This window comes from Sturnira hondurensis, unplaced genomic scaffold (genome assembly GCF_014824575.4).
Source record: "Sturnira hondurensis isolate 20B ecotype Veracruz unplaced genomic scaffold, ASM1482457v3 Scaffold0022017, whole genome shotgun sequence".
NCBI classification, from domain to species: Eukaryota; Metazoa; Chordata; class Mammalia; order Chiroptera; family Phyllostomidae; genus Sturnira; species Sturnira hondurensis.
The window spans coordinates 8,745,340-8,767,806 of NW_028094648.1; the positions used below are offsets into that span (position 1 = coordinate 8,745,340).

Here is a 22,467-nt window from a genome sequence, read left to right on the forward strand (position 1 = left end):
AGAGAATTGCCTATTTTATATTTATTTCCAAATTTGTTGCATAAATTATTTATAGAAATATCCTATAATTTTGGTGAGAAGTACCGGGACTTCTCACTCGGTCTCATCCCTCAGCCTGTCACACACAGCATGCTGCTGTTATACCACTTTATTTATTTATTTTTAATTATTATTATTTTTTAAGATTTTATTTATTTATCTTTAGATGGGAAGGGAAGGAGAGAGGGAGAGAAATATCAATGTATGGTTGCCTCTCGTGCGCCCCTGCCAGGAACTGCATCCCCTGCTGAGAACTGGCCTGCAACCCAGGCATGTGCCCTGACTGGGAATCGAACTGGAGACCCTTTGCTTCGCAGTCTGTGCTCAATCCACTGAGCTACACCAGCTAGAGCTGGCCTCTCTCATTCTTCTGTTTTTAAAGAATGTTCTAGATATATAGTTTGTCCATATAAACTTCAGAAATGCTTTGCCTAAATTGGAAAAAAAAATCCACTTCCTCTTGGTTGCCTTAAGTTTACAGATTAATTTAGGAAAACTTGTTCAGGCCATTACAGATATAATTGGGGTTTTGAGACCTATTTTTTCTGGGATCCACTTACTGATTATTCCTATAGAAAAAAACTAAAATTATATCCCTACCTCAGGGAAAAATCAATCCCGGCTGGATTAAAGATGTAAGGAGAAAAACAAACACTTTCGTTAATATTTAGTTAGGATTTTGCATTGATACAGGAAAGACTGGTTTGTAGTTTCACCTTTTGTCATCAGTCTTTGTTGTTAGTATTTATATTAAGCTCACTTCATATAAAAACCTAGAAGTTTTTCTTCTTTTCACATGCTCTGGAATCATTTGATTTATCTGTGTATCATTTCTAAAATTTATGATTTTTAGAAATGATAGTGTAACTGTAGTACTTTTAAATGTTGTAGCTCTTTGGATAAAGTCAGAACTTTATCCATTTTTCTGTTTAATAGGTCCATTAAGATTTCTAGTTCTTCTGGGACCAATTTTAATACATTTTATACTTTGCTAGTTAATTGTTCATTTTATTGAAGTTTTCAAAATGTATAGAGTGATTACATTTTTTATCAATTTTCCCATTTATTGTTGATTGACAATTTATCATCAATCAGTTAATTGACAATTTATCTAGTTTATTGTTTCTCCTAGAGAACCAGATTTTGAATTTAATTACTAGCTATATTATATTTTGTATAATTACTAGTTCTATTTTTGCTTTTGTCTTTATTACCGTATTTTGCCATATACGATACACACTTTTTTGCCTAAATTTTTTAGGAAAAAATATGGATGTGCATTATGCTGGGTAGTGCTAATTCTGTATCTATATAACATAAAACAAAAGATTTTTTTCTCTGAAAATTTAGGCCAAAAACATGCTTGCGCACTATACGTGACAAAATATGATAATTCCTTTCTTCTACTTTATTTCACAGCTCTTACCCTAACTACTTGAGTCAGGTACACTTATTGGTATCCCTTTCATTGATGTAGGTAATATGACTGAATTTACCTCTGAGTACTGCTTAACCTAGATGGCAGAGGTTCTGATACTTAGCATTTCCTTATTATCTTCTAGATACTTTTCATTTTTATTTAAGTTTCCTTGAGTTAGGGGCTTGGAGTTTACACATATGTGTGTTTGTATGTGTATGCACACACACACATACTATACACACATCTTTATCCTCCACATCTTGTGTCCCCTACAGCAGATAATGCAATCCCTGCACATGGTAGGAATTCAAAGAGAACTAGATTTTATCATTTTAAATGGGTATAAGACATTCTTCAGTTCGAAAATTTAACCGGAGAATGAGGCGTGTCTCTTGGTGAGCGTCTGGGAGGAGAAGGAGGTGGCTTTGTGAGTTACATTCCCCACCAGGGTCAGGCCAGGCCGTTTGGGTTGTGCAGTGCGCACACAACTTAGTGGCCCTTCACAGGTGTGTGCTTTCATGGGTTTGACAAGACTCTGAGATATTTTCCTCTTCACAAGTGCAAGCACAGTCAGCAAACCTGAAGCATTGTTAAATATCAAATAAAAAAGCAAATAAAACTGTCCAACATTTAAAATTATTTGAAAGCAAGTCACAGCTTTGTTGAGATTTCCAAAAAACTTTAGAGGGGATCCAATCCATAATCTAACACCAAACTTACTATGATATTCTTCCCTCTTGCCTTTCCCTTCTCGTCACTCCCATGCCCCTAGAAGGGCTGAAATGGCTCTCCTTGCACTTCTCTCCAGACTCCCCCAAATCTATTCTCTCTTCATCCTCATTAAAACGCTGGTCTCTTTTCCCACTCTCCACCCCAACAACTTCAGATGTTTTCTCGCTTTCTGCTTCGCCCCCACCTGCCATTTTCTTTTCTTTCTTCCGAAGCACAAATCTCAGAGTTCTTCCTACTTATCAGCTATTGTGGCCTATTGTTCTGATTGCCATAACAAAAATAACTAAATAGTGGATAACAAAGTTGTTAAATGCAGGGTTTCTCTTAGAAAAATTGGGGGCAAAGTTTTAAAATTCATATAAAAATTCCTTGTCTTAACTATATTTTATTTTATAGGTATTATTTCTAAACCCATACTTGTAAAAAAACAATCTCATCCTCTTATAAGTAAGTCAGTATAGCTTTGGTTTTCATTATTAAGATGTAGGTTCATCTTTCTTTCTAGTAAAAAGTAAACTTATTCAGTGAATGAATTGTTTTGCAGTCTAAAGAAGGTGCATTTATTGTCCGAGATTCAAGACATTTGGGGTCCTACACAATTTCCGTGTTTCTAAGAGATAGAAGGTAAGCAATTGTGATTTGGGTTACTTTAGAAATAATAATCTTTGGGACAATCCTTTTTAAGGAGACAGCATCACTTAGAGAATGTAAACGAGAGCCTGGCCCAGGGAGAAGATTGCTGGACTGGAAATAAGACAACCAACCAGCTCAAGTTGTACACCTAACAAGTTTTGGGTGTGGCATTGGATGTCACTTAAATTCTCTCATTTCCTTTTCTCAACCATCAAATGAGGAGGTTGAATTGGCTGTAGCTGAGCTGGCGATGCTCCCCTCATCTCCCCTGGTCTATCCTGGGTCTACCTGCAGAGAGTTCATCTGCACTCAGAGAGCTTCCCGCGTCTTTCTGCCTGAGAGTGTTCTCTGTATGAAGGAACTCATGGTCTCCATGGCTAGGCTGGAAGCGTCTGAGAAGTAACTACTTAGGAGTGAGCCTCCATCAGCGAGGAATGGGGGTGGGTGGATAAGCACCTTGGCTTCTCCGCGCTTTAGTGGGACCATTCCCAGGTGTGTTCCCCAGTCTTTCAGCATCCTATAAGGCGGAAGCTGCAGTTGCCCATGACAGAAGTGGTCATCAGCGCAGCCTGTACTGGTTCTCCTCTCTTCTTCGTCTCACCTCTCCTCACACCCCTCACAATGCATTTCTTTATTCACCTAACAGGTACTTGATAGTCAATCAATACTTACATGCTCATGATGAGAGCTACTTTTTTTGAACACTAGGCTTGTCATGTAGACAGCTTTGGCTGAAGTCATGTTTGGTTCTAAGGCCCAAGTAAGACAGCTGAGGAGTTTTCCTGGGATGCTGAGACACCTGTTCGATTCAATCCCATCTGCTCGTCAGTGTGTAGTGTTGCTAGGCCAAGTGTTCCAGAGGCGGAGTCCTGTTGCTTACTGAACTGATATCGTGCCAAAGCGACCTTTTGCTTGTTTACTAATCCACATTTGATTGATTGTAGAAGCATGGAGGCTACCGTCAAACATTATCAGATTAAAAGGAATGACTCCGGACAGTGGTACGTGGCTGAGAAGCACTTCTTTCAATCAATCCCTGAGTTGATCTGGTATCACCAACACAATGCAGCCGGTAAGTCAGGAACTTCAGGCTGGGAGAGCCATGGACCCAGGCTCTCGATGGGTAATGCATCTTTTGCCTCGGACACTTAACAGATATCCCTCTAAATATGTGTGTGAGCTGGAAATAGAATGTACTTTGGAAAAATTCTCTTCATTGATGCTTCTTTGTTTTTTCTAGTCAGGGGGCAAGAGGTAGGTCCATTTTTAAGATTTCTGCCAAGTCAGAAAAATGATAGATGACAGAGAAGCAAAACGCCATTTAATCTCTATGCATTTGTTCTTGACATATACATAGGGCTCCATGTAACAGCGTGTCCAGTGTCCTAAAGAATCATGCTTCCTTTTCTTTGCCCCTATAAATTTGCTCTCTACGTTAGACTGCTGCGAGAGAAAATCACCCTTAAACCTCTCATTCTCTGTTGTTTCTTGTTTAGAGAGTGGAAGAAGTTATACAGGAGACGGCCTTCCACTCATTACATTTTGGCCTGAATGTGCTGGAGGCATATTTAGACCCTGTCCCCAGCTATTGTTTGTAATAATTGTTACTTGTGCCAACCTACCACCAACGGAAAAATAAAGGGTCCTGGAAAGTTCTGCCACAGTTACAACCACTTCTCTTGCCTTCAGCCCTTGGCCAACCCTGCAAGACATCCCTGTGCCCCTTGGGGGGGGGGGGAGTCCTCTCACCTCAGCATTTAGAATTTGGAATCCACTGTAGCTTTTCATGTTGTTTTGACTTCTTGTCATACAGTACTTTAAAAAAATTTCTCTCACGAAAAGCTGTGTTGACAAAAAAAGAAATCTCTTTTGGAAAGCAGCCGTTTTTCCATTATACTGCTTCTAAATATCAGGAATAAATCCAAGGAAGTTTTTGTCCACTTACAGGGTGAGTCCACATGAGTCCCCCAGAGTTCAGCTAGAGAGGACGCGGCGGTGGGGAACCTGGCTCCCGAGGGAGCCGGGAAGGGCCTGTCTGTGGCTAGACAGAGACAGAGCCCTCTGAATCCGGAGACAAGCTCTGAGTTTTCTCCTTCGCTCCTCTCCTCTTCCTTTAACGACAAAGTTTAAGAAACAGAGTGGTTATGGTGGTCAAGTGAAAAAAAATACTGAGGTAGATCAGGATGTGCTGACATGAAGAGATGTTAGTGATAAGTTGATAGTAAAAAAAAAGTACGTAGTAGTATATTTAGAGTATAGTCTTACTTTTGAAAAAGTACATTCATACACATATGTGTGCACAGAAAAACTGTTGACGTTTAGGTAATAATTTTTTAACCAACAAGATTATAACAGCCCTGGCTGGTGTGGCTTAGTGGATTGAGCATTGACCTGTGAACCAAAGGGTTGCTGGTTCGACTCCCAGTCCGGGCACATGCCTGGGTTGTGGGCTGAGTCCCCAGTAGGGGCTACGTGAGAGGCAACCACACAGTGATATTTCTCTCCCTCTCTTTTCCCTTCCCTTTCCCTCTGTCTAAAAATAAATAAATAAAATCTTTTTTAAAAAGGAATTTCTTTAAAAAAGATCATAACAGACTATAAACTGTTAATGTTTACCTCTGGGGAGTGAGACTCGGGATATGGCAAGTTTTTATTTTCTGCCTTATAAATTGCTTTAGGGTTTAATTTTTTATTGCAGTGTACATAAATCATTCTTACAATATACAAAATACCACACAGTTAACTTTTAAAACATAAAGACTTTTATAAATATAAAATATAAATATATTTAAAAATAACTTTAAAAATACATAAAAATATATTTTATATTTTAAAATATAAGAACAATGAAAAACAGGGCCTGAAAGTTGAAACTATGACCGTTATTTATTAAAGAGAAAAGAAGTAGAAAAGACATACAGCAACAGGAAAGAATGATGAGAGGAAAGGCATGGGACCCAGAATCCTTTACTTATTGCAGACTGACTTTGAGCCATAGCCTGTTCTGAGTGCTTTTATGTCTATTAATTTCTTTAATCTCCAGAGCAATCAATCCTGTGAGGTAGGTGCTGTTGATGTCTCCATTTCACAGATTAGGAAACTGGGTCATGAGTTGTGAGGTGACTTGCATGAGGTCACACCGTTAGTACCTGCACCATAACATGAACCCACTGAAGTCTTTGAAACCATTGCAGCCACTGAATCCATTAAACTCAGAGTTTGCATTCAGCTGTAGTCAAACCTTGGTTCTTGAACACCTCCGATCTGGAACAGTTCTTTTCTTTACCAAGTTGTTCATGGGAAAAGTGTCTGGGTTTTTGGACAAAACTTTGGTTCTCAATGCAACAACCCGTTTTGTGCTGATGTGAGCATCTCTCAGGCGACACAGGAGAGCATGCATGAGCAGGAGTCAGTTTACTGCTAAACCTCGTTATTCACATCTCAGGGAATTGTGTTGTGAATGTTTTTGTGTCTTTATTTTTTTTTTTTGCTTTCATTGCTACTTATTATTAAACACAGTAAGTCTGGTGTAGGTTCTTGCCTCTCCCTGTCTCTTGGGGCTGCACTAATCATTGCTCATTTGGACAATCACAGTGGCTCATTCCTGGTCTTATTGTCTCCAGTGTGGCCTTCCTCTCGGTCCATCCTCTATACTATTGTCAGAATGATCTATTAAAAATGGAAATCTGAATATGTCACTCCCTTATATGGGAACTTTCAATGGCTCCCTCTCACCTGCAGGAAGATGCAACATTCCCTAGTGTGGCTTACCAGCCCAATCAGCGGACATTAATCCAGTACCACTGGTGTCCTTATAAAAAAGAGGAAATTAGGCCCTGGCTGGTGTGGCTCAGTGGATTGAGTGCTGGCCTGTGAACCAAAGGGTCGCTGGTTCAATTCCCAGTCAAGGGCACATGCCTGGGTTTTGGGCCAGGTCCCCAGTAGGGGATGCATGAGAGGCAACCACACATTGATGGTTTTCTCTTTCTCCTTCCTTTCCTGTCTGTCTAAAAATAAAATATTAAAAAAAAGAAAAAAGAAAGCTTCATGAGAGTGGGGACCACCAGTCTCTTATGCACTGCTGTCTCCCACCATCTAGGTAGTACTTGGCCATTTCTGAGCCTTCAATAAATATTGGTTGAAGAAATAAATAATAAATGCTTATTGAACGAAACTGAAATGGACTATGTAGAATTCCACATGTTGGCACAATCAAAAGCCATATCATTTACTCTCCCATGCTATTAAAAAATAAACTATAAAGCACACATGGACAAAACCAAGGGGTGGGGAAATCAGGGGAGGGAGGTGGGGATGGCTGGGGTGGGGGGACAGTGGTGGGGAGAAAAGGCAGATGACTATACTGGAGCAACAATAAAATTGTTAAAAGTTTGTTATGAGAGGACAGATAAAATTCTAAAGAAAAAATATATTTTCCTTTCCCAGTATAATGCTAATGCAATATCTAATTGAAGATTAGACAATATAGCTCATTATTCTTCTTAAGAACCATAAAAAACAAAAATTCTAAGCTATCTAAAAAAAACTACTCTTAAAAAGAAGGGTGGAAAAATGGTTACACTTAAGTATTGTTGGTGGTTAAATAAATTGGTACAGTTCTTATAGAGAAACTTTAATCAGAAAACCACATTTGAAGGACTTTATTCTGAGGCAATTATTTGAGAGGTGCATTCAAATATATATTCAAGATTACACAGCATATTTTATAATAGTGAAATCTTAGAAATAACTTTAAGATGTATTTATAGTCATTGACATATATCAATTATATGTTGATTGTGAAAAGCTCATCACAAGACCTTTATATTTCTGTAAAATGTATTGGATGTGTATATCCTTTCAAATATACACATAGAGATTTTTGCAAAGATGTTTATCCAAATGATAATGGTATATTTTTGGATGCTAGTATTTTGCTAATATTTTTCATCTATATGTTCTTGAATTCTTTAGTGTTTGATGAGAGTATATTATTTTATAAAAATGTTTTGCAAATGGGAAAAATAAGCAAACAGACTGAGTAGAATGCCTTTTTGCAGTATTGATGTGAAGAATGGTACTATTGTCTAGCATATTGTTGATATTAGTAAGTAGGCTTGAAATGGTGATTTCTCTTGCTCTTTTTCCCCAGGTCTCATGACCCGTCTCCGCTACCCAGTTGGGCTGATGGGCAGTTGCTTGCCAGCCACAGCTGGTTTCAGCTATGGTAAAGTATATACATGTGCCTAAGTACAGTGCCCAACCCAGTGACAAGTTTACCCCAGGTTCCCTCTATGTTCTTTAAGTTCTCAGCTTACCGAGATGTCCATTGAGATATATTTCTTCTCAGCATTTAAATCCTGCTTCTGAGATGTTTAAATATATGCATCTTATAAGGGTAATTTAGCCTTTGGGGGGCAGTATTTCAGTTTTACTCCAAATTTTATTAAACATTATTAAGAGCCCTATTGATAAATAACAGTTCTTTTCATTTGAATGTTTGGGCTTTTGCTCACTGGGTACACGGGTGGCTTGGAAAAGATTGCTCCCCAAGAGAACCTGTTAAATGAGCTGCTGAAAGTGTCCTCTTCACCTTTTTCAAGTAGGACTGGGACAGAATTTAGTGTGAACTATTTTCTAGCAAATGTGTTATTTGCAAATATGTGAGACTACGTAAGAGCCAAAGAATCCTGTTTTCTAATTCGGTGACACTTTATTCCCTTACATTTCTCTCACTAGTGGGACTCACGATGCACTGGGGAAAAGTGAGGGTGTGTAACATAAGGCCCAGGATGCAGGGCCTCTGTGCTAACTGAAACAGAAGGGTGATTTCAGGGCGTTATGGGTACCTACATTATTTCTTTGCCCCATAAACATCACATGTAAGTCCCACCATTAGCAGTTTGAGTTATGATGGTTCTATTTAATTTTTTAAAACCAAGCTGCTCAATTTGTAATATCCAGAACAGTCCACAATTCAGTCTGTGCCTTACATGTATTTGATGAACGGAAATTTTACAAAGTGTAATTATCCCTGTTTTCCTTTATGGTTTATTATGATGAATAAATCATATGCCAATACCAAGGTCATGACTATGTTCTTCCATGTTACTTTTAAGATACACCTGCTATCGGGAGGGGGAATGATTTGCAAATCTGGTACAGGGGCTATCATCCGGAATTCTTTTAAGTGCATTATTTAAATTTTCCAGCAGGTGGCGGTGTTGCTACATAAAAAACGATACAAAAGATTTGGTACTTCACAGTTTTTAAGCGGGTTATTTTGAAAACAGCCCCCTACTCCCAACTTTATAGGATGAGAAAAATGTAGAAACGTAGATTTCACTTCAAACATACACTTACACATATATGCAGGTCAGAATCTTAACATAAGGCATATTTATTAGCTGAATTGATTAGACTGTTTCCTAAAGAGAAGAGATCCAAAGGCAGAAAAGCCTGTTAGGAGTTGGAGTGGGCAATAGAAGGGACTGAAATGGGGGCAGGGAGGGCTCAAATTTGATCTGTCTCAGCAGTTTAGTCACAGGGACAACAAGACACTGAGGACATAAATATTTTGGGTCCCAGGCCTAGTTTTGGTAGGTTTAGTTAAGAAAGGCTCAGAACTGTGTTTTGTCCTGGTTCTCTCGGAAAAGAGAAAGCATGTTTTGATATCTGTCATTCTTCTCCAGGTAACTCAAGTTTGTATGTTTAAACTTGAATTCTGGAATTACAGGTTTAAGCCACAATGAGAATGTTAAAAATGATTACAAATTCTCTCTACTCATGTATAAATTTGTTAACCTTTACATAATAGAAGAGATCTCAGTAATCCCTACATCTCTCTTTTTTAAAAAAGATTTTATTTATTTATTTTTAGAGAGAGGGGAAGGGAGGGAGAACAAGAGGGAGAGAAACATCAATGTGTGGCTGCCTCTCACTCATCCTTTACTGGGGACCTGGCCTGTAACCCAGGCATGTGCCCTGACTGGGAATTGAACTGGCGACCCTTTGCTTTGCAGGCCCACATTCGATCTACTGAGCTACACCAGCCAGGGCCCAACATCTTTTTTAGCTCTAAAATTTTAACAGGCCTTTCCCTACTTGTGACATGGATATTTTTACTTTTCAGAAAAGTGGGAAATAGATCCCTCTGAGCTGACGTTTGTAAAGGAGATCGGAAGTGGACAGTTTGGTGTGGTCCATTTAGGTGAATGGCGAGCCCACTTCCAGGTAGCCATCAAGGCCATTAGCGAAGGCTCCATGTCTGAGGAGGACTTCATTGAAGAGGCCAAAGTGATGACGTAAGTATAAACAATACCCAGGTGAATATCTTGCACTACCCTGGTATCATGGAAAGAATGTGGATTTTGGAGTGAATCGTACCTGGATTTGTCACAACCCTCCCCAAGCTAGTTGTGTGCCCTGGGAAAATTTTTAACTTCCATGTGGCCTGGATGAGTTATTTCACCATCCTAAGCCTCAATTTCCTCACCTGTAAAATGAGGGTCACAATACCTACCTTGCTGGACCAATGTGTGAATTAACTGAGATAATCTGGGAAAGCAACAAAAATGTGTGTTATTTTCAGCTCAATTACACGGTGTAAATAAGTGCAGTTTTCTTCCTTTTCCCAGAAGCAAAAATGTTGACTTTGTCTAATGAAATATAAGGATAAAATATTTGTTTTCACAGGATTTAGGAATCCTGAACTTTAACAGGGTGGCCCCTTGTAGTCCCTCGGACGCTGCTCTTATCTGCCGTGGTTTTCCAGATCAGCATTCTGGCTCAGCTGGACTCGTGGCTGTGTCCTTACATCTATAATCTGGCCTAGACCAGGATAGGTCAATAATTCAGCATGAATTAAATCAATTTTCTTTAAGTATTTGCTCAACATTTACTTAGAGGAGCAACAATATGGTGAAGAAGAAAAACCCAGGTTACCTAGATTCTCCTTTATTACCCAAAGTAATTTAGTTCTAATTTCATACTTGCAGACTTCAGTTGACAAACCAACCAACCCCCCCACAAAAAAAACCCCAGAGATGATTAACTGGATTAGCTTATTGGTAGTGATACATTATATAGAGATATATGAACTAATTATATTTACAATCATAAAATATATGTAGGAATTCTAAATTCTCTATGGACTTCTTCACTTGTATCTCATTTCATTCTTTATTTCTACATCATCATATCTTCATGCTAAAACATTTAGATCTTGAAAGAAAAGCTGTAACATTATAAGGTTACATTATGCAGGGCTAAACAAAGTGAAAATGAAAAACATCCCAATTTCTTGCCCCTTCTCCCGAAGTGTTCTTCTCCAAGGGTAATTGATACTGGTAATAAAATATTTTAATAGAAATACTTTTTATTATTCAAATTTTTCTTTCTTTCTTAATGCATCAATCACCCCTTCCTCCCTCTTGTCTGTCCAGAATTGTTTTTTTCTTTGGTCTGGGCAACTACAGTTACGGAGCTTGACACTCAGGAACAGAAACTGCAAGATCTAGGCCAGGAGCAGCAGTAACGAGGGAGCAAAGAGCTCACAGCATGGAAAAGAGACCAACGGAGCGTGGGGCGTATAATATTCTGTCCCTACAGTGACTTGGGCAGCTCTGCTTACACGCTGGACCCACTTTCTCGGACATACACTGGGAAGGAAACTGCCCTGCTTGCTCTGTGGTTGGGTTCATTTTTCACACATCTCGGTGATGAAGATTACATAGAGATGGTACATAACCACCAGTGGGGTCTCAACACTTTGAAAGGCAAAGACGGCTCTGTTCACTGGTGTATGTTTTCCTTCAACAGGAAGTTATCTCATTCAAGGCTGGTTCAGCTTTATGGAGTATGTATTCAGCGGAAGCCTCTTTACATTGTGACAGAGTTCATGGAGAATGGCTGCCTGCTTGACTATCTCAGAGAGAGGAAAGGAAAGCTGAGGAAGGAAATGCTGCTGAGCGTGTGCCAGGACATATGTGAAGGCATGGAGTACCTGGAGAGGAACTGCTTTATTCACAGGGACTTGGTGAGCACAGTGCAATTTTGCTGATTCTTTTATGTAGTTTATTCAGAAGGACATGGCAATGTAGGACGTTCAATACTTTGAATGATGCACACGTTCACTTAAGTTTTAAAACATTTTCTTCTCCATGTAATTGTTTGGAAATGTAACTTTACTTTCTTTTTTTTTAAAGATTTTATTTATTTATCTTTAGAGGGGAAGGGGAGGAGAGAAGGAGAGAAATATCAATGTATGGTTGCCTCTAGTGTGTCCCCTGCAAGGGACTGGCCTGCAACCCAGGCATGTGCCCTGACTGGGAATTGAACCATGATCTTTTGATTCACAGGCCCGCGCTCAGTCCACTGAGCTACACCAGCCAGGGCATAACTTTACTTTCAATTGCCCATTGATGCTGTAGCCAAGTAAGGTGTTACTCTAAATATACCTGAAACTAATCAACCACAGCACTAAATAACTAAGATTAATTTTATTTTCTTTCTTCTCTTCCTCTCTCTTTTCTTCTTTCTCTCCTCCCTCCCTTCCTTCCTTCCTCCCTCCCTTCCTTCCTTCCAATAATCAAATACCATATGTACTGAGTGCCTAGTGAGTGCTCAGTGCTCTGCCAGGCACTGGAGATACGACAGATAAGAAAAAGTGCCAGTGGTCACACTGGGAGTGAAACTGCCCCATGTGGATGTGGTTTGGTTCTGACAGGACCTCAGCAGCATTACTGGCATGAATGAAGAGCACTAGAGCTTCTAAATAGTTCTGCTCCATCACGTTCAGAGCTGTCCTACCAAAGGGAAAAAAAAATTAAGAGCCAAGCCTTGTCTTGCTCCACATGCTTGTAGCTCTGCTCTCCTGCTTTGCTTCCTCCCCTTGAAAACCATTTTCCATCTATTCCGTATTTATTCACGCTATTCATATTATTCCTTCTATGCCCTTCCATGTCCCGTTTCTGAGTCCACTGAGAATCCTGTGAGAAACCCCTGATACTGTCACCAAGGGTAATCCTGTCTCCCATCTCCTGTGGCCAGAACGATCATATTATTCACCATTCAGGCAGGAATATTTTGGAGGGAGAAAAGAGGCACAATTTCACTGGCCCCAATGCACCACTGCTTGCCCTACACATGACTTAGAACTCTCGTGGTATTTATTTTTTTCTACTTCCTAATTGTTTATATTGTTCACACAAATGCTGGACTCTAAACCCCTTGCAATCAAGATCTAGGAGCTTTTGAAACATCATAATATCCAGATCATAACCCAGACCAACTGAACCAGGGTCTCTGGAAGTGGAATCCACCCACCAACAGCTTTTGAAAAATTTCCTGCAGGGTCCGCTGCACAGTCAAGATTGAGAACCACGGCCTTAGAACTAGACTCCCTGGGCTGAAATCCGGCCTCTGTTTCTTGCTAGCTAAGAAAGCTAGTTAACTCGAAAAGTGGGGTTAATTATAGCACCTCCCTCATGTGGGCTTGTTGGGAGGATTATGTGAATTAATATGTATAAGCACTTACACACATAGGAAAGCTCAGCAATGCTACCCATTGCTATCACACAGTGAGACCGTTCTGCATCCCTCACGGCGTATTCCCCAGGGTCCAGCACGTAGCAGCTACTGAGCAGATTCTGGAGTGGACAGATACACGTCAGTTCTAACAGCTCACTCTTCAGGTCTCTGCAGGTTTGCCTTCCCCGATGAGGGTTAGAATTCAAAACTCAGATGACGGTTTTGATTTGCTCCAGGTGGCTTCTTGCAGACTCTCCTGTCCTTGGTTTCTTCCGTCATTGCTTTCGTGTTCTGTTTTATCACTTACATACCATCTAAAATATCTCAGCTCACAAGGAATCTTTCCCTGTCAAGGGCCTGCCTTGTGGTCTGGCTTTGAGATCATTGTTGGCCTCATTGACATCAGCCCGCATGGCTCCTTCTGACGGGCAGTTTCAGGATCTGTGCTTTTATTTTTGGACTAAGTACACCATGAATTTATGGAAAAGAAAAATTTCTATCAAACCATTGACCTATAGGAGTCTAACTAACCAGAACAATAGTTTTTTTGATTAGGTTGACTGAAAATGAGTTGTTTGGTATCAAATAGATGATCTCTCTGTTGTGAAATGCTGTATTTACTTGACTGTGGTCATTTTAAGAAATGTAACAGTGTCATTGTGAATGGTTATATTCAATAAGATATAAGTTTTAAAGCACGATTTCTTACTTTTCATTAGCAACTGTAGTTCCCAAAGATATATAATGACTATCCTTTATTTGTCATGTATATTGGACCTTCTTTTTATTTAAAATAAATTTTAAAATGCACATTATTTTTTATATCAAGATTCATAGTTTATCATCTCTTGAGTCCTCGTGAAGATTGAGTTAATAGTTATTGGGGGTGCTTTCTGAGAAAGATTAAAAATCTTGAAAAGGAAAAGTGCAATAATTTCTTTTCACTTTTTTCTTCTTTCTTTAAAGAATCATTCAAATCTACCCTGCGAAGGCAGACATATTGAATCATACGTCACTGACCGGCGTCACCGTAGGAATAACCGGGCTGCCCACACAGAGAAGTAGTGTGGGGGCTCCAATAAATGAGGGGACAGGAGAGCAGAAGAAACTCTTCAAAGAAAATCTCATTCAAACTTGGGTTCTTTTATTCTTTTCACAGGCGGCAAGGAATTGTTTAGTCAGTTCTACAAGTGTAGTGAAAATTTCGGACTTTGGAATGACCAGGTACATGATATATTTTTTTATTGTTGTTTACTTATAAGAGAGAACCTTGCATTTGTCTCCTGACAAACTTCAGATGGTATTGGCTTTGTTTGTGTTTCTCTGACCGTGTGGTTGTATGGCTGCTGACCCACTTTGAATTTTAGGACATGCGCCAATTTTAGCTGCGAGGTAGACGGATGCTGTGGGCTGTTCTGATCTTCTTCCATAGCATCATGAATGAAGGTGTGGCATATCTTAAAATTAAAAGTAATTTCGCAGTCCACTCATCATATATGTAAGATTAAGAAAAAAGCTTTTCTGATATATATATATATATATATATATATATTTATATATATTACCTTATTTTGTATGACTCCTTGCAGTTTATCTTATGAGTCCCCTTTCCTTCAGGTTACTAGAAATTTAAACCCAGTTAATTCAGGGTTTCTCCTTGACTCTCTTTAGGGCTCAAACCCAGTTCTGTGTGTTTCTTGGGGCCATAGTGCTGGGAGGGAGACAACCTGTCTGGTCCTTGTCACTGTCTACTGCCAGTCCCTTGTCACTGGCTTCCTTGCAGTCACCATCCTCTTGTTCTGTACTTGGCGGGCCAGCCACAGAGGTGGCTGCCGACTCAGCCCGAGCTTCTGCCTGCAAGATTCCTTCGTATTTGGCATTCTCTGTAATCGGGAAACTCCATCCAAGGCCCCCTCTCCCTAGGCACACCCACAGCTTTCTGTTCTTTACGATTTTTCTGCCTTTCCTGGGAAAGAAGACACAGGCTCTGGTTTGCTCTTGAGTCCCACCAACCTCTTGTGGGGAGGCGGGGCCTTCTTCCTCTGCCATGTGACCAGGGCAGCTCAGGACGAGTCAGGACCCCACCTCAGCCATCCACTGGTGGCTAACACTCCTTCCCTTTCCCTCCTATCACCCTCCTGCCCAGCTCAAGGGACCTCTTTCTAGAGGGACAGATGGTGGAGGTGGTGGTGGTGGGGAAGCCTCGCTCTTATCCAGGAGCCTCTCTCCAGAATATCTTGTTAATAATTCCATCCTTCTCCTTCTCTGGAAAGCCTAGTCTATTGAAACACAAAGCTATGAAAAATGGCTCCTTTCCCTTTGTTTTCTATGTTTCATTCTTTCCCCTTTGTAGAATGACCTCTAGCTCAATAAAGGGCTTAAAGATGAGGTGAGGTAGAATGTGTGAAAAAAGATGTGAAATGTGGGGAAGCATTAACAGGTAAATTTAGAAGTACTATTCTGCACACTCAAGGTGCTACACAGCGCAAGTTAGCTCACATCTCTTCCCTCAGGTGCTCATCCTCGGATATTTCTGCAAACAATTCCAAAAAAGAGAGAGGGGTTAATTTTTAAATTTTTTAAAAAGGAGATAATAGCTGCTACTGATTTCTTTCCATATAGGGTGATTTAATGCTTAGAAGTTTTTCACATCAAATAAATTATGTTCAAATACTTTTATTTCCCCTCTTCTCTGCCCCAAAAATATTCAGAAAAAAATAAGACATTCAGCTTTAAATTGCACATTTTCTATTATATATTCATGTTTAATTTTCTTTTTGTAACCTTGGTTGTTAGGCCATTCAGCATGGTTCTTTGCAGATCTTGTTGTAATTAGCATGATCAGTAGGGTGTATTTTGGACTAAAGGACTGCTATGGTTTTCTGAGGCCTAAATAAAATAAACACAACTGAGGCTTGATTTGGAAGGAAACACTATAAGGGCTACTTTTCCACTTTGGAAGCAAAGAAAGAAGGTAGACGGAACCCTTCTTTGCTAAAACACTTTGTCTTCTAGAGTGGAGTTAACTGAAGGGATTTGAAGTAAGCCAAACTGCAGGTAACACAAAACACAATGTGCTTTGAAATCTGATGCCTATAGGTACGTTTTGGACGATGAATACATCAGTTCTTCTGGAGCCAAGTTCCCAGTCAAGTGGTCCCCTCCTGAAGTGTTCCATTTCAACAAGTACAGCAGCAAATCGGATGTCTGGTCATTTGGTGAGTGAATGTGATGTTCTTTTACTGGGACTCGAGTTCATAAAATAGGCCAGTCTCCTTGAACTTCAATTTCTTGGTATAATGTCACATTTTTTAAGGTCTTTAAAATTTTTTTTCATTGTAATTTTTTTTTCATTACTGTGCTTTCCTGTCTTAAATATTCTAAACACATCCAGGCTGTCTTTGACAACCGGTATCCTTCACCTTCTCACAGAAATCTACCTTTTGGATCTTTTCCTTTCCTGTTGAGCACTTGCTATTAAACCATAACAGAGCATGAGTTCTACTGATTTGGAAAACAGACTCAGCCAACATTTCTACACCACAGAGACTTGCAAGGAAAATTGATCTTATGGTGTCACTGAATTTTGAGTGTACAACATAATTAACAAATTCATTGTCTAACTACTAAGCACCACCACTTAATTTACTTCATTGCCTTCAAGTTTGGTGTACTTTAGACACAGGCCTCCTTGGGGTCTGTCAATTGACGTTTACACTGTCAATTGACGTTCTCCACTGAGGGATGCAGTAGACCAGTGTCCAATGGAGTTTGTTCTTTGAACTGATATTTTAAAAGTCACAACAAATGTGTGATACTCTATTCTGTTTCACCCAGACTTTCCTGGATGGCTTTTTGGGTTTGGAGGGACAGCTGTTCCCTCAGAAGGGTGTGGGTTTTCTTGTTGCAATAAGGTTAAACTGGTATCACTGATCTCATTAGCTCTCCGCTGACTTGCGATAGTCTTGGCAGGTGACTTTTTATGCTCTGCTGGAGAGCGGTTACGCTGTGAGGCAGTGAGTAGCATCCAAGGGCCTCATCAAGTGGTTGCAGAACAGTTAGAGCTCCTTGGCTTCTCTCTGACCACTTGTCTCTTTCCCCCTCAACCCCACTTTGGACAGTGAGGGTCTTGAACACAGGGACTGGTCTTGTTCTTAAGGATCCTCTGACTCTAGCACAGGCCTGGCCTCTAATTGATACCTAATGCAAATTTGGTATAAGTGAATAACTAAGTCAGATTAGGAGCCTTGTAGAAGTTTCATGAGTTAATCGGGTCATCAGTCAGTGGTTACTGAACACCTGCTGAGCCCAGGTAAGTGTTCTGCAGCTCAACCCAGCAGTTAACCTCCACTGGGGGAGGGGAGGCGTGCCGTCAGCTGGCTGGTAAATTCTCGGCTCCAGCAGGCAGCAGAGCCTCAGGCCATTGTGCCATTTTCTGTGGAATGGCAAAAAGTTTTATTGATTCCAGGGTGTGGGGACACAAGAATACTTAGAAATGAAAATGTTGGTAGCATTTTCTTCCAATAGGAAGGAAGACAAGGACACTGGGAAAGAAAAGGCATTGCTTTCACTTGGAATATTTTCAGATTCCAGGCCTGTCCGAAAACTAAGATGCGCACAGTGTGCTTCCTGGGTGGAACTGCTCTCGTTCTGGGTGATTACTGCTCAAAGGCTGGAAGGGGAAGATAATGCTGTATAGTTTGAAACAGTTCTTTCAGTTCCAAGTGACCACTTCTCTCTCACCTCTGTTTTTTATGTGTTGTACTTGCAGGAGTTTTGATGTGGGAAGTTTTTACAGAGGGAAAAATGCCTTTTGAAAATAAGTCAAATTTGCAAGTTGTCGAAGCCATTTCTAAAGGCTTCAGGCTCTATCGCCCTCGCCTGGCACCGATGTCCATCTACGAAGTCATGTACAGCTGCTGGCATGAGGTGAGTGTCCCTTACTTTCCTGTGAAGGTCGGGAGTCCCAGCATCGGAGAGCAGACCTGAGTGTCCATCACGGTCATGGCCCCCAAGAGCCGGAAGTGCTGTTTCTGTCTGAAACCCCCACTACAACGTCCTCAGTCTGTTTTGCTTCTAATAGTGGCCTCTCATGGAGAAATTCCGGGTATCTTCCAAGTCTTATCTCTCTGGTTCCTGCAGCTACTCGTGTTGTCAGAAAAGCCTTGGCGATCAGATGTTCTTCACCGTTAAGAACTGGGGGGTGGAAACCAAGGGTAGAATCAGGTTTTTAAACTTCCACATTGAAAGGGAAGGATGGTGTTTTTATTTGCTCCACTCTAGTTTGTCTTGCTTTTCCAGAAGTAATGGCTTTCGTCTCTCCTGTGGCAGTCAGGACTCCTGATAGAGAGATTAAACGAGAGCAGGAATGAAGGCAGAACGTGTGCCAGGAACTTCTACTCAGGAAATTATCTCTCGAGAGCCCAGTTTCTCTTTCTCTTGAAATGCCAAGCTTGTAAATAAAGCCACCGGGGTTATGTCTCGCCCCTGTCCCTTCTGGGTAGTGATTCAGCACAGCCTTCCCTTCATATCAGACTCCCCTGTGACTTGGACATGTCCTCTCTCTTTCCAGCTGACAGTTTCAGCCCAGAAAAACCATAGTGGAGTGAGGAGTTTCCTCCCAGCTGAAAAAGAAATCACTTAGTTCCCAATCTGCAAATGCTGGAAAATTCAATATTCAATAATGATGTGGTTGTTCACCTTCTAGAGAAGTATTAATTGTATAAAGATGCCTGGTGTGTGAAAATATTTTACATATGACGGTTTTGCAAGGAATCCTGAAAGCTGTTAGTAGCAAATAGTTGTCTTAAGAGCATATTTGCATTAACATTGCAAATAGCTCAGGAATATATGTTGTATATGAAGCAATATACATATACATGTATGTATAATAAAATACTTATTGAGATTTTATATTTTGTGGACAGAAGACAGGGAAGGGGCAGGGAGGACCAAGCAGATGACATCGGTCTCAAATTACAGTTGGAAAATGAATTAAAGCAGTGTTTTGGTTATGTTGATTTACTTATTTGTGAAATCTGATTTTGCCCCCAACTTTTGAATGTAATCTAAAAGCCCAACATGCCTATAATGGCATTGGTACACACATCTCAAAGTCTCTTTTAACTGCAGAACTTCAGCCCCTGCAAAACGCTCTTGGAGTCTCAAGGAGGATTCTCACCTGTGCTCACATTTTTTTTTTATTATTCATAAGCCACAAAGGGTGGTGTCTCCCCAGTAACCCCGCCACATAGGACCTTTGTGAGAATGTGGCTGCGTGAGTAGTTCTATTTGCCACAGATTTCAAAGAGGCCAGCGGGTTCATCTGTTCTTCCTCATGGGGTCAAAGCTAAGCCACATCGCTCTGTGCAATAGGCAGATGCTCCAACCCTTGGCCCTGGCCGGGGGCTTTGTTGCCTGAGCCTTAACGCAGAACAGCTTTTGCTCTGAAGTCCTTCATGAAAATGCGGCTTTTGCTTTTTAACTGAAATTCATCTTTACACAGAAGATCAGGTGTACTCAGTAATCAGGACTGAGCTCTGGAGCCTGGTGCTCTCAATGGCCCCTCTGTCCCAGCTCTTCTTTGCCTCACGCATGTCAAGTCCTCCAGACAGATCTGGAACAGTGCTGTCCAAGGGCTGTAGCGATGGAGATGGGCTATGTCCCTGCTGTCCAAGACAGTAGCTACACCTGGCCAGCGAAGACTTGAAAAGTGGCTGACGTGACTGAAAACTGAATTTTTAAATGTACTTAATTTTAATATATATATATTTTTATCTTTAATTTATCTTTAGAGGGGAAGGGAAGGAGAGAGGGAGAGAAATATCAATGTATGGTTGCCTCTCGTGTACCTCCTGCTGGGAACTGGCCTGCAACCCAGGCATGTGCCCTGACTGGGAATCAAACTGCACTCCTCTGGTTCGCAGGCCCGCACTCAATCCACTGAGCTACACCAGCCAGGCCAAAATGTACTTAATTTTAATGAATTGAAATTTAAATAGCCACACGTGGCTGGTGTTTACAGCTCTAGCCATTTTTATCTTTGCAAAACTCCTCTTACATTTTCACACTCATACCTTGCTCCCCTGCCAGTCATGCCCTGTGTGTCGGCCACGTTGTCCTTTTCTTCTGTTTGTGGAGAAGCAGCCTGGATCCCTGTGGGCACGTTCCACCGCTCGTGTCTGAATGAGTCTTAAGCTGAGCTGACCACCTCTGCTTCCCTTTTCCAGAAACCTAAAGGCCGCCCTACGTTTGCAGAGCTGCTGCAGGTTCTCACCGAGATTGCAGAAACTTGGTGACTCGAGCACAGTGCCAACCCAGAGGATTGTGTTGCAAATTTGTCCCGAAAGGAACTCCTGCGTGGGGCCACCAATGGTGAATCCCTTCCCTCAGGGTTGGGACTCTTGGAAACTTTGCCAACATCATAGGCTTTCCAAACTTTTTAAAATTTAAGCATGTGTTTGAGAAGGACTTCTGAAGTCTTATTTCTCTGTAACATTCTCCATGGCCCATATGTGAAGATGGAAAAATGCTCCATGGCATTTATAAGAATAACCATGAGAACCCCTGAGAATCCATGGAAACATCATTCTTTACAGGGCTGAGATACTGATTTCCCGAAGAGGAGAGACATTCTTGACTTCAGGTGTCCATGCACTGAAGATGAAATTAAATTCTGCCAGCTCGTGGAACCAGGAGTCTGCCCTGTGGAACCTCATGTGTATGAGCTGTATGGATCTTTATGGAAGAGGCAGCTTTATAAACCACAGGAATGTGGGCATTCTGAAACTGTCTCATATAGTCTTCCCTTTGTTATTTAATATATGGTTTTTGTACATATCTGATACTTTGGGAGACAGTTTTTGTATTCCAGTTGCAAACACTGTTGTAGGAGGTAACCAAAGTTCTTCTTTGGACAGGTCTTGGTGACATTTCCATTTCCAGTAGTGCCCATTGTCAGGGGCCATTCAGAGCCTGAATTTCAATTCCAAGATGTTACACTGTGTCCCTGTGAAGTTGGATGTGTTAAAAAGCCTTATTTTGTCATAAAACATTACCTCCTGCATCTTTCTAGAAGATGACTTGGTGTTTCCATGAGAACAAGACAGAGGCAAAAACAAGAAAACCAAATGTTACATGACCGCACCTTTATTTCTGAAATCCAGGGTTTTGAATACAAGATGAAGTAGACAGTATCATAATTCAGTCTTTGTTTCTCAGGCACTGTTTGTAGGAATGATTGGAAATTGATCTTTATCATTCTGAGTGCCCCAAAAGCACTCTGGGAAGAAGGGCACGGCAGGAAGTGCGAGTGTCCTCACCGTGAGGTCTAACAACTGGAGTCTATTATTCACACCCTATCCTGCCCTGCATCATGGTTCTGAGGGAATGTGTTCTATAATTCCCTTTAGAGTCTAAGTTGCTGGCTCTTGGAAGTTGTGATTTTTTCACTCATTTGCCCACTCTAAGTACAATATCTTTGAATGTCAATAGTACTCAATAAATGCGCGTTGAAATAATGAACACCAGCTACCAGAAGAGCCTTGATAATTCAGGTGGTGGCCTCAGAAATGTTTGTCTGAGATACTAGGCCATGTCTGAGATGATCACACCCCTTTTCCTTATGGCTCCTGCTATGGGGAGGGAAGACAGAGGACCGCTATTACTAGGACTGTAGTTCAAGGAAAATAATTTGAAAGTCTAGTTCAAGAGGGCATGAGACTATTGAGCAGCAGAACCTGAGGGAGGGAAGATTAACATTAAACAGGAAATAAAGTAGTAATCACATATGCAGTAAGGTGTCTTTCTCAGATTTTATTAAGCTTAGGAGAACTCAGTCTCTGGCCCCAAAGAAAAAAACCGCAAACACTGGTATGCAACTGACTGTAGAACATCCGCCATCACTATCAATGCAATGCAGGGAGATAGTACAGAGCAGCTCAGAGATGGATTATTCTGGAGGTCATGTGGCAGCAGCCGGGACTTCTAAGAGCATGTATTGGTGGTGGTAGGTAAATTCTATTCCTTTTAACACTCAGGGGAGTTTGAGACGCCAAATTAAGAACAGGAATCATGTCGATAACTGAGACTCAGATAATGTGTGGATTTGGAAT

At 40.8% G+C, this 22,467-nt stretch overlaps 1 protein-coding gene across 2 annotated transcripts in view; it reads left to right on the plus strand.

Moving 5' to 3' along the window:
- The window catches only part of TXK (TXK tyrosine kinase), a 55,782-nt gene extending 34,372 nt beyond the window's left edge, over window positions 1-21,410 (plus strand). For both annotated transcript variants that reach the window (XM_037034137.1, XM_037034138.1), the window contains 9 exons: window positions 2,736-2,815; window positions 3,769-3,896; window positions 7,977-8,051; window positions 9,957-10,128; window positions 11,645-11,861; window positions 14,514-14,578; window positions 16,454-16,572; window positions 18,126-18,283; window positions 20,584-21,410. In XM_037034137.1, coding sequence (XP_036890032.1) covers window positions 2,736-2,815; window positions 3,769-3,896; window positions 7,977-8,051; window positions 9,957-10,128; window positions 11,645-11,861; window positions 14,514-14,578; window positions 16,454-16,572; window positions 18,126-18,283; window positions 20,584-20,652 — 1,083 coding nt within the window. In that variant the 3' untranslated portion in view covers window positions 20,653-21,410. The remainder of the gene's footprint in view (window positions 1-2,735; window positions 2,816-3,768; window positions 3,897-7,976; window positions 8,052-9,956; window positions 10,129-11,644; window positions 11,862-14,513; window positions 14,579-16,453; window positions 16,573-18,125; window positions 18,284-20,583) is intronic.
- Window positions 21,411-22,467: the final 1,057 nt, after the last annotated feature.